Here is a 14,258-nt window from a genome sequence, read left to right on the forward strand (position 1 = left end):
AGGGCTGGCTGCTGAAACAGAGGAAGTGAGAGTTTGTACTAGGATTACTGCATTTGGCCTCAACTCATGAAAGTGTTTGGAGGCCAACACTGATGCTTTTAGACAGAAAATGTATTTAGTTGATCTTTATCTCTCATCTATTTTTCCCTCTTTCATTTATTGTGTATTTTTCTTTCTTTCATGAGTAACCATTTAATGAATCCAACACTTTGTTTTGTGGGTTTTCCATGAAATATACGTCTTTTAATAAACTTGGCAGATGTATCTTAGAGTGTAATGCCACTGATAGCAGCAGCTTTAAATCTCTTGGCGCCAACTGACTTTCACTGAAATTCACCTTAAAAACACTAATTCAAAAAATGTTTTCCAGGATCCATTATCAATCAGTAAGAGTTTAAAGCCAATAGAATGGGTTGGTGCTGTTCTGTGTGGGTTTTGATAGACAGATGTGATGGACAGCTTGTTCTCTTTAGCTTCACTTTAGTAGTCTGAACAACACTGTCAAAGAGTTTTGCAATGTATTAGTACAACTCAGGTAGATTAATTTAATATAGACATCAATTATTGGATCGTACAGTCTGTCAGTGTAGTAATTAGTGAGTACATTCTGGGGATGATATCACACAAAACTTTATTCACCTTTATCAAATAGCTGAACTTACTTGGTGAGCATAACATTTTCTAGCTAGCAGAGCATTCAGTGTTTAGTATTCTGGGTGAAATATATATTTTCTCATCAATCTGGAACACGGTGGTACAATCTCGACAATTACCAGGATATGGTTTAAATAAACCCAACTGACAGAAACTACTTCTCAGTCTGTCTCTGTCGTATTCATATCAACTACAGCATTATAAATGCATCGAGGCCAGGTCCTTATATGCTTATTTAGTTTTTTCAACCTTACAAAGCTAAAATTGCTGTTTTACTGCCAACACTCCATATGTTCATGACACTGATGTAAATGATTTACCCTATAAGCATCTATATCAGAGAAGAGGGGAGGTGTCACACATCACTGCTAGAGAGATTAGGAGATCAGAGAGCAGTGATTCATGTCAGTCAGCTACCTACAATAAACAACTGACGAACCAAAGCATGTTCTGAAACACAGCTGTGATATCATGTCTCTTCTTCCCTGCTTCTTTCCTAGTTGATGTGAACACCACTCATAGTTACATCTGATTCCTTACAAGTCTAGACATCTTCTTGTCTAAATATTGTCACACCTTGCTAGACAAGATGACAACAACCAACAGCCAAACTTGAGGCTTCAGAACTGTGGGTGACAAACCAGCAAGTGATGTCATGGTGGGTACATCCACTTTTTTTTTTATACAGTCTATGGACAAGAACTTTAAGCAGAAACTAATCAATACCTTCTACCAAATGTGACAAACAGTAAATCCTAACTAAAGCTGAGACCACTGGAGAAAATCAAGAATTTTGAGCAGACACACTGTGTTATTCTGACATGAAAGCCATACAGCACCAATATAAAGTGTACGGCAGCTTTGCCCTTTAGGGAGGACAGACAGACAATTAGCCTGACTGCTGCTCTGTGGATGTCAGCAGGCAGCAATAGCCCAACACCCACTTGGCCAGGACTATCTGACGGTCCTTTCTTAACTAACCAGCATGTGGTTTTCCCTTGAAGCTCCAGTCCTCACATATACTTAGACACAGACAAACAAGCCAGTGCATCCACATACAGTGATGGCCACAGATGGCACACAAGTTGCTATGCAAAACACCAAATATGTGCTTGTTTGATGATCCTGGTGCAGTTTCTGAATATTTGAGGGAACCTTTTCTGCTCATGCTGTGTAAGATGCCACAGGAGGGAGAGAGTGAGACAGAATTATCAGGGCTGCTGAATAATGCAGTGAGATACTGAGCTACTGAAGGTGCTGACCAGGAGAAGCCTGCAGTTTGGCAGCAGCAGACTCTTCCTTTATATTCATTATAAATCCAAAATGCTCTGCTCCACCAGATAAATGCTGCTGCAGAGGGGCAAAAAACAGTTTGAATGAGACCAATAGTTAACTGCATTTGTTCCAGGGATTTAGATAAACTGGACAAATATTTTGTGTTCTTAAACCAAACTAGTGGAGCTGCCTTGTAAAAAGTTAACTTATTGTATAACTTTTAAAAAGCACAGCAAGAGTATTTTTTATAAACTTTTAAAGGAATGCAGTTGTCTTCTGTGACTTTGCCTGTGCTACTAAAGCTCCACAGGATACCTTTAATTTATTACAAATGTGCCAACATGAATTTCAATTTCATTTCAACAGAATTCTACCATTTTCAAAAAACTATTCAGTTTGATAGATGACTTTTATGATAATTCACAGGGGATGTTTCTGGTGCGGAACATTGTTGAGCTTGTTCCATGTTCCATGTTCCTGTCCCTTTGTGACTGTTCCACTTCACAAAAGCTCTTTCATTTTTCCTGTGCATGTCTACAAGGGCAATTGAGTCAACTAACAAGTGGTCTGTTTTGGGTTGACAACTTGACCATGGTGAATTTGGAATGTCAGGTTTTTTTTCTTTATCATGACATTATTATGGAGTCTATGGCAGAGATTGCTTAGATACTGTTTGGGTTAGCTTACTCAGCCTGGCACCCGCTATGTTACATCCACAGCTAATGTCTAAATTGGACTGAAACCACAGATTTTACTGAATTTGTTAAAGGAATAACAGAGAGAGATTATTTCTTTACCTATAACAAAGTCCACGGTTACCACAATTCTACTCTAAAATGACCTGAACATGTAGGTAGTTCGATTAAGTTAATTTTGTCTTCATTTCTGAGAGATGATACCTCAAAGTAAGACTGCAGATGGCAGTTGAATTATGTCAAGGTAAAACAAAAGGAACAGTTAAAAGGACATATAGCTTTAAAATAAGGGCAGAGGTTGAGGCTTCAGTAGTCCTGCAGACAGCTGAAGCTGAGGAGCAGGTCAATGAGCCTTTATGGTCTTACATATGTACCCATTTTGTGTCCCTTATTTCTCCATTTTCTACATCCAGGCTGTTTGCTTGCTATTCGTTTAGCTTTGTTCCCATCTGTTTAGTTTTGCCCAGGTGCAACAACTGCTTCAATTGCCTTTGTCATCATAAATTTACACTTAACTTTCTAAGAACTTATTTATGTTAATAATGTACTGAAATACTTGGGGCAAGAGCTATAGTTAACTGTAACACAGGACAAAGTAACTTGAGAGCAGTGGTGTGCAGATCAATACTGAAATATCCATGCTTCCGATCCCAACATTTCCTGTTGTTATATATAACATTAAAATTCTGTAATCTGAGTGAAAGATGGATTTTATAATCAATCAGGGACACAGTAATAAGAATCTAGCTATTAGGAAGTCCTTCTCCTTCTGCCTGTCATTTTCATATGTAAACTAAGCTATAAATGCATCCAGACTTCAATAAATGTGCTGATGTTCCCTGCATTCTTAATTATTATTTTCCACCATGTGAAGCTAAAATTGCCATTTTAATGCCAATACTCTATATGTTGATGACACTTCTGTATCAGTTTAAATGATTTGCCCTATGAGCATCTGCATCAGAGAAGAGGGGAGGGGAAGTATCACATACACATCATTACATAAGAGATTAGGAGATCAGAGAACTGTGACTGGTAAATAATTTGGCAGATCACAGTGAGAGTCACCACTGTCAGTCAGCTAGTTATGTTCAACAACTGACCAACCAAAGCTTTTTCTGAAACACACCTGTTACATCATGTCCTTTCTTAGTGCTTCCTCTCCAGTTGTTGTGGACACCACTCACACTTATGTCTGATTCTGCCTCTGCACATATTTGGGCTTATTCCTGATCCTGTTTGTAAAGGGGCTTTTGTATGCATGAGTATATGTAAGTCCAGTATCTCTTGGAGGCCATCTCCAAATCTGGCTGCATTGATCTGGCTGAGAGAAGAGCCAAGGTGAATTCCTCTGCAGGGCTGATGGGCAGAGATAAAGAAGACTGCCAAATGGAAAGTGCGAATCATTCTGTACCAGTCGATAAAGAATCTGAAATCTCTGCAACACTCTCTCTGTTTAAGTGTCCATGCCTTTAGAGCTGATTACACACACTTACCTACCTAACAATAACTTTCACACAGTTGTCATGAGGTCTAATACACACTCACACAAGGGCACAGTGAGTAGCTGCAGCTTTAGGCTAAGTGCACATTGACCATGGATCTACTTGAAGCATTTTAATATCAATAGATCAATATGACATTAATAGTGGTGTTTGACTGGTTAATATAAACAAACATAAGCCAGGAATACTGGGCTCCTTCAGTGTGTTTTGCAATGACTAGCTTTCTCAGTTATCTAAAGCAGTGTTTTTTGTGGAATTGATCTCTTGGTGTGGCCATGTGTCATATGAGGGGTTCGCGTGGGTTGGCAGATTTTTGTCCTACTTATTCAATAAGTAGGCCTACTCAGTGTAGAAAAAACAAAACCTTAACACGCTGATTTCTGATTACCTTAGAAAGGTGTGATGTCACGTACAATTTTTACCCCCGTATTATTTTTGTATTTCCGGTGTTTTCGCACATGCGCACTACATGGGAAAATCTGGTACATTGTGCTGGTTTTACACTCATATTATTTTTACACCCCTTAACTGTGTAGTTTTGAATATCCAAGTAAAGTGACATTTACTATAGTAAATGATAAATAAACAGGGTAAATTCAGTATGACAGGTTTCAATACCAGATCACTACCGGATTTGTACATAGAAAAGAATGCGGTTGCACATGCCCGACAGTTTGGACCATGTGTATAATTCTTAGGGGGTAAAAAAAAGACAGGGGTAAAAACTGTACAGTGGCACGGAGCATGTATGTTATCTTATTGAATACAGTAGGCCTATTATATATTATACATATGTATAATAAGTCTAATGCCACAGTGATGATTTTTTGTATCAAATGTATGGTGTTGTGGTAAGGATCTTGCTGTGGCGGTGCGCTACGGCAAAACCTTACCAGTGGAAGTGCTGTTAAGTGTTATAATTTGTTATTCTTTAGACATTTTGGTTCTGTGTTCTATGCCATTTGACCACAAAACTACTATGAGAAAGTTTTATCACACAATCAACTTAATAGACATTTGGATTTAGCAAATATCTTGTAGACGTGAACAATTAACTACATTTAGCCTACCACAGATATTCATGTTAATATTGTACGTTTAGACATGGGAATTTCTTACATTGAAAGCTCAATGGTTCATATTCTTTTTCTTAAAACAGATCAGTGAATTGCCTGTGTATAATTTCCCAGGTTAAAAAATTGTTAAGCTTTAACATTAACCTTCTTTGGTCACTGGCTCCATTAGAGATTCAACCTTATTCACTGTTCAAAAATTAAAAGTCTGCATGCATGAATGCAAAACCTCCTTCCACTTATCTCTGAGCAGCATCGATTCAGACTGATTTCTACTCAATATGCTAACTTCTCAAAGGAATCCAGGTTGCAACGCTTGCTTTTTTTGGTTTAATTAGTCCTGTACAAGGGCACTAGTGGGGTTAGTTGATAAATTATTGCTCTTATCAAAGCCAGCTGACGGCAGGAAGGAAGCATGTTGTACCTTAGTGAAAGCCTTGAAGGTATATTCAGCTTTTTGCAATAGCCCCTGATACATAAATAGATTTATTTTGGAGGAGTGGGACCTATTAGCAGGTGTAACAGACCACTTTACAACACAAACTGGAGGAGAGCTTCTGGCAGTGAGATAAATCAGGACAGAGTGAAAGCCCAGTTTTAAATGTTTTCTTGCTCCCCTGCCAATCCAGGTGAAATAGAGAACATGGAAAAACTACTTCAGTTTCTAAACAAGCACCATTATATGCACATTTAGGTACACAATAACAACACAATGTGAACCAAACTAAGATACTCAAGAGAAATTATCACCAGAGTTTTGATTACACCATATTTTCGAGGGAAACTGCAAGAAGCTCTAATTTATCTGCCCATCGACTTTTTTGTAAAATTAAAATTATGCAAATTGGTCCTATGAAAGGGAACTCAAGTCTAAGGTCAACGAGCTGTGGCTTTCTTTCTCCTGCACCTCGGAGAAACTACAACAACAAAAAACAAAACAACACAGTTTGTTTGCAATAGCAGACACAGATCTGAGCTATCACATACAGGCTGATCCAATCAGAAGACAGGACAAAGAGTCAGGGGTCAGAGAGTGTTCAATTACCCCGGTCATCATGCTTCATTATTCATTGCACACTACAGAAACACAGCTGCAGGACACTCACACACACACACATCCCACAGCAACCAAGCTATTACAGCGCTACCTCCTGGGAATGTCCCTCCTGTTCAACGCAGCAAGTTTAACCTCATTTACGACATTCAATCTATAAAATGTTTTATCATCATTTCAGGAGAATTTATTGGCCATACACAACCCATAAATTACAGTAATTTAGTCTTTCCAAATGTTTTCACAAAGACTCTGTCAAATTTCATTCATCCAAGTTATTTGCTGCTGCCTTTTAAGTTAGAAGGCATATCATCAGATCACTCTCTTCTTCAATAGAATATTAAAAAGTCATGACAATGTGAAAGTGAAAAATCTTCAACCACCAAGGATGCTTCTTTTACTTTAGCAAATATGCATTTGTTTGCCTCCACTACTCTCCACTTTCGATTGTGTTTTTCTGTTCTGCGTATCATCTTAAATGGCTTGCATTCTCTTTGAATCTCTGAATGTAACATCCTGAGTCAATCTTGGTAGTTCTTCTCGGTTCAACTGGACTGGTTTAGACAGTATTTAGTAGTTGAACCGAAAAGAACTACCAAGAAGAACCATGACCTGGGCAAATGAGAACCTACACAGACATACTGAGTCAAGTTGGATTACTATATTGTCTATATACCCCCCCGCCCAACTACATTCAATGCCTTTAATGTGTACCTTCTTGTCACTTACAACTCACTGACCTTATCCTGCTGTAAAACACCAAACTTGAAAGTATCTACTTATAATACTGTTTCATTGCAGTGTTTCATCACAGGTTTTGAGCTTACAGAAGATAAAGAAGCACACTAAATTAAGATGTCAAAGGTTGGTTAACAGCTCCTGACAGCGAGGGGAAGTAGCCTTCATATCTAGTTTAAAATAACGACACAGCAAAAGAGTAAAGACACAGACCTGTTTCCTGTTGGTGTGGGTCATTTAACTGTCTAATCAGTGTTTCAAAATGCTTGTGAAATATACTGGTGCAAACATTCACAAGACTAATTAAGTCCTTCAGACTAGATTCTGAAAAACTGCCATCACAAAACACTGAAGCATAATCCCAGAAAAGATAGATGGCTACAAATGTTATACAACAAAGAGTCAAACATGTATTTAACATAAATGATGGTGTAAGTAAATATTGTACATGCACACACCTCCAAATCTGGCAGATGCCCTGCGTCTGGACGGCGACACCAGCTCCTTAACAATCTGAAGAACCTGCATGCTCACGGGAAGGCAGCAGCAGCCAAGGCAGCTGGTGGTCCCACAGGGCAGGGGCAGCCCACTCTTGCCCTCTCACCCCCCACAACTGCATCCCTCCCTGGCTCCGAGAGACTCATCCCCGAATCCTCATCATCAACTCCTGTCTCCTGCAGGTCTTGGTTTCACCATTCTGAGGGAGGGCAAGATATTCTGCCCAAAACCCAGTGCTCATTCCTGTACGGCGTCGTTCAAAAGCTGGCTTCGTTACAGATATGTTTTGGAGTTCCAAACCCCTTTTTCTGCCAAACTGTGTTCTTCTCCTGTATCTTCTGAATGATCTTCCTCCAGATTTCAACACATACTTGCAAACTCTCCAGCGGTCTAATGTCCCCAGGTGCTCTGGTAGGTTTTCTCTACAAAAACAGCACACATGTACAACACATATGCAAATGCACTGATTATTCTGATAAATGCTTCAAAAGGTTCCTCTTGTCCACATTTAACAGCTCCTCAACTGAACTACTGTCAGCTGCTCAAAGTAGCGGAGGATGTTGATGCAGACTCTGCGAACTGCAAGCGCTCATCTCATGTGTGATGTGTGTGTGGTGCTGCTCAGCTGGAGTGTTCTCACACACTCATCATTAGGCAGTCAGCAAAACCCGCAGTCTTCCGTTTCTACTCTTCTACCTTTTATGCCTTTTTCTTCTGGGTCTCTTTTTTTATCCATCTCTGTCTTTCCCTTCATCATCACTCTCCACCCTCTGTCCGAAAGCACTTGCTGCTTCGCTGTCTGTCCACTCGTCACATCCTTTAAATTCAGATTAATGAGCTCCTCCACTCACAGCATCATCTCTCCCGTTCTCTCTCCTTTTTCTGTGCTCCTCCCTCCCTCCTTCTCTCCCCCTTCTCATTGTGTTGCTTTCTGTCTTGGTCACCACACCCCCTTTTTCTTGTGCACATTTACTGTTAAACCAAGAATAGGAGCAGAATTCAATGGGGTAAATGCAAGTCACGAGATGTGTGTGTGTCCCAGTAATGGTTTGTAACCAGCAGCATCAGTGATGCTGTCATCCTGAGGTTACGCCCTGTCACACTTCAAACGTTGTCTTTGCCGCTCCATCTGTGGGTCTGTTATTGTGATTAACACTTTTTAAAAGGTTTTCATGACAAAAATAAAGCAATTAGAAATTGTGAGGCTGCAATGCTTGTGTATATTTTATAATGAGCTAAAGCTTTTCATACACTGAGACAAAATATATCTATCCCAAAACTTGGACAGGACTAACTGAGATTTACTTGCTTCAAGAATTTATTCAAACTGAAATGATTTTAGGAGTTTTTTGTCCACTATCATCCATTGTTGGAATACTGCATAAATTTTTAAATACATAAAACATTAAAAAAAAACTGCAAACTTGTCAACCTTGCAAAGCCAATGAACACTACTGAAAGCACAAGCAACATCGCCAAGTACAAACTGCTACGTTGAACACCACCAAGTAATTTTAGCTACCAAGTAAATCTTGAATCATACAGTTGTAACAGTAACAGTAATGTGAACTTGGCTAAATGTATAAATACAGTACCTACAAGCACGCAATATAATGCAGTACTGAGTTAAAGTTAACTAAATGCAGCTAAATTATGTGAGCAAGCTGGCTATTGTTATTAATACTAAGTAAGTGGAATACAACAAAACCTTTTGACAGCATCATGAGTGTGAATTCTGTTGCGTTTATTTGACAGCAATGTGATTGAGACTATAATGACTCCTGGGAAATAAATTATTTTCTAGAGGCAAATTCATGGTAGTGCCGACTTCAGTTTCGATCCATGATTATTGTTGGTTGTCAAATGATTTCCGCTGTTCAATTAACAATGTAATAAGTCAGACAACAACCAAAAATAGTCTTTCGGGATTACTGTAATTTTAAATTCTGTCCAAATGTACTTGAATAAACAAATAGTCTCTTCTGCAGAAATATTTTTTATAACACTTATGCAGCATCTGTCTGTATCTGACAGGTATTTTGTCATATTGGATGCATGACTTTCACTTGAAACCAACATCCTTGCATTGCTCCTCATGAACTAAACAAATAATTCTATTTCTATAAAGACAAACCTTTAGAACCTGTTACTAGACAAAAATGGTCACATGGAGGTTTTTTGCCATGCATCTCTCATCTTTCACTACATTTGATCTTATTAAACTTAATCCAATGCACATGTTATAACAATATATCTGCTAATTATCCTCTGGTTTCCAGTAAGTTCATCTTTCCATCTGTCTCGTCTCCAAGCCTCTTCTGTCTCATGCAGTGTACATCTCCCACTCCTGTCCATTATTTCATCTCTAATAAGTCTAAATACTGTCCACATCTCCGCCCTGTTCCTCTCTGTGTGCATCATCATGTTGCAATCAGTCTGTGAATAGGTGATACATCCCGTATGCTGTAATTTCTTTATCTCCACTGAGGTTGGACTGAGGCCAGTCTTTACGGTAAATCCGGCTAATTCAACTTGAATATGTCATGCCTGTCATTTGTATAACTTCAAATTTGTCATTAAATCATTATTTCTTTTCAGTGGTTATCAGTGAAAGGTTTATGACACTTCAATTATTCTAATCCTTACAGACTAGTAATGAAGAGGGTTCTATTCTGTGGTATAAATAACCTACAGTGTGTGAGACCTTTACAGGCCGAGTAAATAAAATGGGATAAAGATGATTAAAATTTTTTATAGGATAAAATATCATTCATACACTTCAAATACTGTTTAAAGGCAAATGTAAACAGCCCTATAAATAAGAGTTGCAAAAATAAGAGTTATATAAAAAGAAATGAAAATAATACAACAGAGAGCAACTGCAGGAAATAAGAATATTAGAAATAACTCTATAGCTCTGAAATTAATCAAAGACCATTCACAAAATACTGCCATTTAATTCAATTTTTAAAATGTGCTCGCAATGTAAGATCAGCTTATTATCTGACATCTACTATGAGTCATTACCATTTACTTATCTCAGTCATAGATCGCAATACTGCCCACAAAAATTCCAACATGACTATTTAACATACAGTGCAACACAACATAACAGTGCATTACATTTGTTACAGTTACAATTAAATTATTTTTTCCCTTAATTATCCAATCCAAAATATATGGTTCGGAGGATGGATTGGCCCAGCAGTGACCTTGATCAGAGAAAGTCATTCACCTTCACAGTGGCCTACGTGAAAGCAGCACGCCATCAGTGCTCACAGCCATGGCGAATATGATGATTTGCACACATGTACAATGAGATCACACATGTTCACACACACACACACACGCACACACAAACACATGCACGCACGTACACACACATTCAATCTAGGCTACTCAAGGACAGTGAAGAGCACGAGCGGAGTGGAAGAGCAGGATTCATTTTTTACACTGATGGAGTCACTATAAAACACCATTGTAATAAAATGTCTCACAAACAGCCACATGTTCTCTCTGCTCAAAAAACCCACTTATTTTCACACATGGTCACACAAAGACCTTCATACACACAAGCAACCCTGCTATGCTACAATTCACACAGGTTTGTGATGAGATGCATCTGTGTTTGGTAGTGTGTCAATCCCCCTGCACTCTGTCTCTAGGTCCAATTACTACATTGCTGGTCTGAGTCTGTGGCTGCTGTTGCTATGCCTCAGACCCACTGTTGCCAGGCTGTTGCCCCATCGTAAGAGGCAAAAGCGTTGCCTTTTACGGACACAACCTTTGAATCAATACAGCCACAGGTCAACACAAAACAATGCTTACAACACAAATGACCCTCAAAACGGCAGCTGTCACAAGTCCCATAATCGACACTTTACCCATGTCACATCCAATGAAGGACAACCATGGCTCAAAAATTTAAGGTAATGGACAAGCATTGTACAGTATTATACCACAGATCATTACAAGTCAGGGATTATTTTTTCCAAGTCATTATGGTCTCATTCAATTTGGACCTTCTAATAAGTATAGGCCTACAGAGGGCCCTTTGGTAAAGATGTCTGTATGTCGGCTTTGAATAACAAGTGTGACTGACAACTAGCTGATTCGGACTTTCATAGCTTTGGTTTATTGAACAAAAAGAGTAAGTTCATTCATATATGTCTGCTCATGTAGTTCTGCCAATTACTAACAGACTCTTAAGCCCAACTAAACATTTGTGCCATATAAAGAAATTCCATCAATGTATTGCTGAGATTTTGAACTCATTAGAATGGGCCAACATACGATCACTACAACCATGAGCTTCGACCACCAAAATACTTTCAGTTCAGCAAATGAGTCCTAATAAATGTTTGGCCCCAACTTCAAGCCATTATGTGAAGCTGTTCCTGAAATTTTGCATTTTTAATGTAATACGGTCCAACCTACTGCCTGACATCTCTTATGGAGATGGACTGTATTTGTTTCCTGATAACTCTACTGTAGGTGTAGTTGAGAAGTTATCCTAACAACACCACTCTGGGGTTCTATTACACAAATGCTCCGTAAACTTTATGCTACTTATTTACAACACAGACCGTTAGCATAACTTAGCTAAATTAGCAACTATTAGCATTAATTCGGCACAGCATTAGGCCTATATGGTCTGTTAGCTAGCAAGCTAATTAGTACACATACATATTCCGTGTAGCTGACATTAATACTATCTAACATCAATGTATTAACGTTTACCAAGTAACTGAAAGTAACTGGACTTTAGCAGCATTACATCTAGCCACCTGTGATTTCAATAAGCTAGCATTTGCTTTTCTCCAGCTCCATCTTCTTGTCCAAATACTACTTCTGGTTCCAAAAAAGCCAAGATGGCAACTGTTAAATCTCCAAAATCAAACCTTGAAAATACTCTGCAAAAATGGCTGTGGTCAAAGTCCTACTGCCTCTTCTTTTATATAGATTTTATATAGATCTATGGTCAAAACAACCATGCTATTTCATATGTGAAGCCAAACAGCTGTGGCTCAGTGAATCTACTTTGATCAACAGTAACACTTTCTTTCTGGGTCTGTTAGCAATTAATTATTGTAGCCACTGTGTAACATATCCCTCAGAGCTTTCTCTGTCTTAGCTCCACAAGGGGAGTCTGTGTCTGTTCGTTGCAGTCTATAACTTCTATTACTAACAGCCCATGACCCAAACAGTATCCACCACAATGCCCACACAACCAGAACTTTCTCTTAAAGTTAAAGTTCCACTTTGGCAGTGCATTATGCGTTGGCTCTGAGCAGCTACTGAGTTTTCATCTGACAAGGTTGCTCAAAATGTATGCGCACATGACAGGGGCTACAGAAAACTGACAATGACAGCCCACTACATTAGTCCTGAGTGTGAAATGAAAAGTGCAGTTGAAACTTGACAATTGGAGAAAAAAAAATTGCAATTGTTTTAATGTGTTTTTTTAAGTATCACTTTTGAATATGCAATTCAGCTGTTTTATGGAAAATTAGTGACAAATATTTGCATTGCTTTACAAACCATACAGTACACTAGCCTATGCCTTCCATTACCTCCCTCACTTCCACAGTGGGCAATTTCAATACTATACAGATGACACGAAAGATACTATCAGTTAGCTATAGCTAGACAAACTGACTCTAACATACCCATGAAAGCAGTATAGCACCCTACATTTGCATTCAGCTCTGTGCAGTGTTTAATACTCTACCACATGGTCACGTTGATATGCTGCAGCATGTCTGATGGGCGCTACAGGTATCCAATGTTATGGTCATATAATATATAGCTGCACTGCATGAAAGGTTGTGGAATTACCTTCTTCAAATAAGCAAAACTGAGTGAAATTTCTTCACTCTGCTTTTCAAAGGGAATAGAAACAGTAAGTGAGGTGTGCAGCAAAATGTGCGAAGTGAAGGCACCTGCAGAGATTAACTAACCTGCTATCAATGGTTCTGAGGTAGGTATTGATGGAGCTCTCTGTCTCCCCATTGACAGCACCCTGGTCCAGTCACACTGGGGTCCTCTCACAGACACTAGATCAATAGACCCTTCACAAGTTCCCCTTAACACCCAGGTGACTGGGAATAGACAGATTCTGTCAGTGTGTTTGAGTTGCTGATGAATGCCCCCCCTAATCTAGAGGCTAGATCAGAGCTGGGCCTGGTGGTTGCCTTCCTCACTTAAACTGACAGTAGAAAAACTGTCAATACAGTGACTGTGTCTTCGATCTTAGATGTTGGACACCTTGCATACAGGTTGAAAAAACAAGTCTTTAAGAGTTGTTAGGGATGCATTTGGGTTAAGAAGTTAGAGTGTGATTTGGACAATATCATAATTTACACTTGACAAAAATACTGTAAGGGTATCACAAGTCTACTAATTTGGTCATCAAGTCATGGTCATCTGAGTTGGAATTTGGAATTTATTTCCCCTGGTCTACATAGTGTAACATATAAGCTTTAGCCTACATTCTACAAAATTCTGAATTGGGGACTTTTCTTTAAACTGACCAGAATAAAATCACTAGTCTTCTGCCACTGTTCTTCACTATGGTTCTGTAAACCTAAATACAATTTAAGGTATCATGTGGAACATAACAGCAAATAACAAAAAGTATTAAAAATTTATATAAATCCAAACTTGAAATGCTGTCATTTAGGTTTTTGAAAAAGTGAACATGGTTAACCTAGAGATTTAATACATATTAATACATTATAGTAGGAGACACTGGATGCCATCCCTG

General features: G+C 38.7%; 1 protein-coding gene across 2 annotated transcripts in view; it reads right to left on the reverse strand.

Moving 5' to 3' along the window:
- Positions 1–14,258, reverse strand: part of usp6nl (USP6 N-terminal like) — a 94,050-nt gene that overhangs the window by 51,193 nt on the left and 28,599 nt on the right. Inside the window, exon 1 of one of the 2 annotated variants that reach the window (XM_030149010.1) lies at positions 7,453–7,560. The exons of the other annotated variant lie outside the window; for it this stretch is intronic. Within the exon in view, the coding sequence (XP_030004870.1) occupies positions 7,453–7,522 (70 nt within the window). The 5' untranslated portion in view covers positions 7,523–7,560. Of the gene's footprint in view, positions 1–7,452; positions 7,561–14,258 lie in introns of those variants that run through there. 2 annotated transcript variants of the gene reach the window in all.

This window comes from Sphaeramia orbicularis, chromosome 12, assembly GCF_902148855.1.
Source record: "Sphaeramia orbicularis chromosome 12, fSphaOr1.1, whole genome shotgun sequence".
Taxonomy (NCBI): domain Eukaryota; kingdom Metazoa; phylum Chordata; class Actinopteri; order Kurtiformes; family Apogonidae; genus Sphaeramia; species Sphaeramia orbicularis.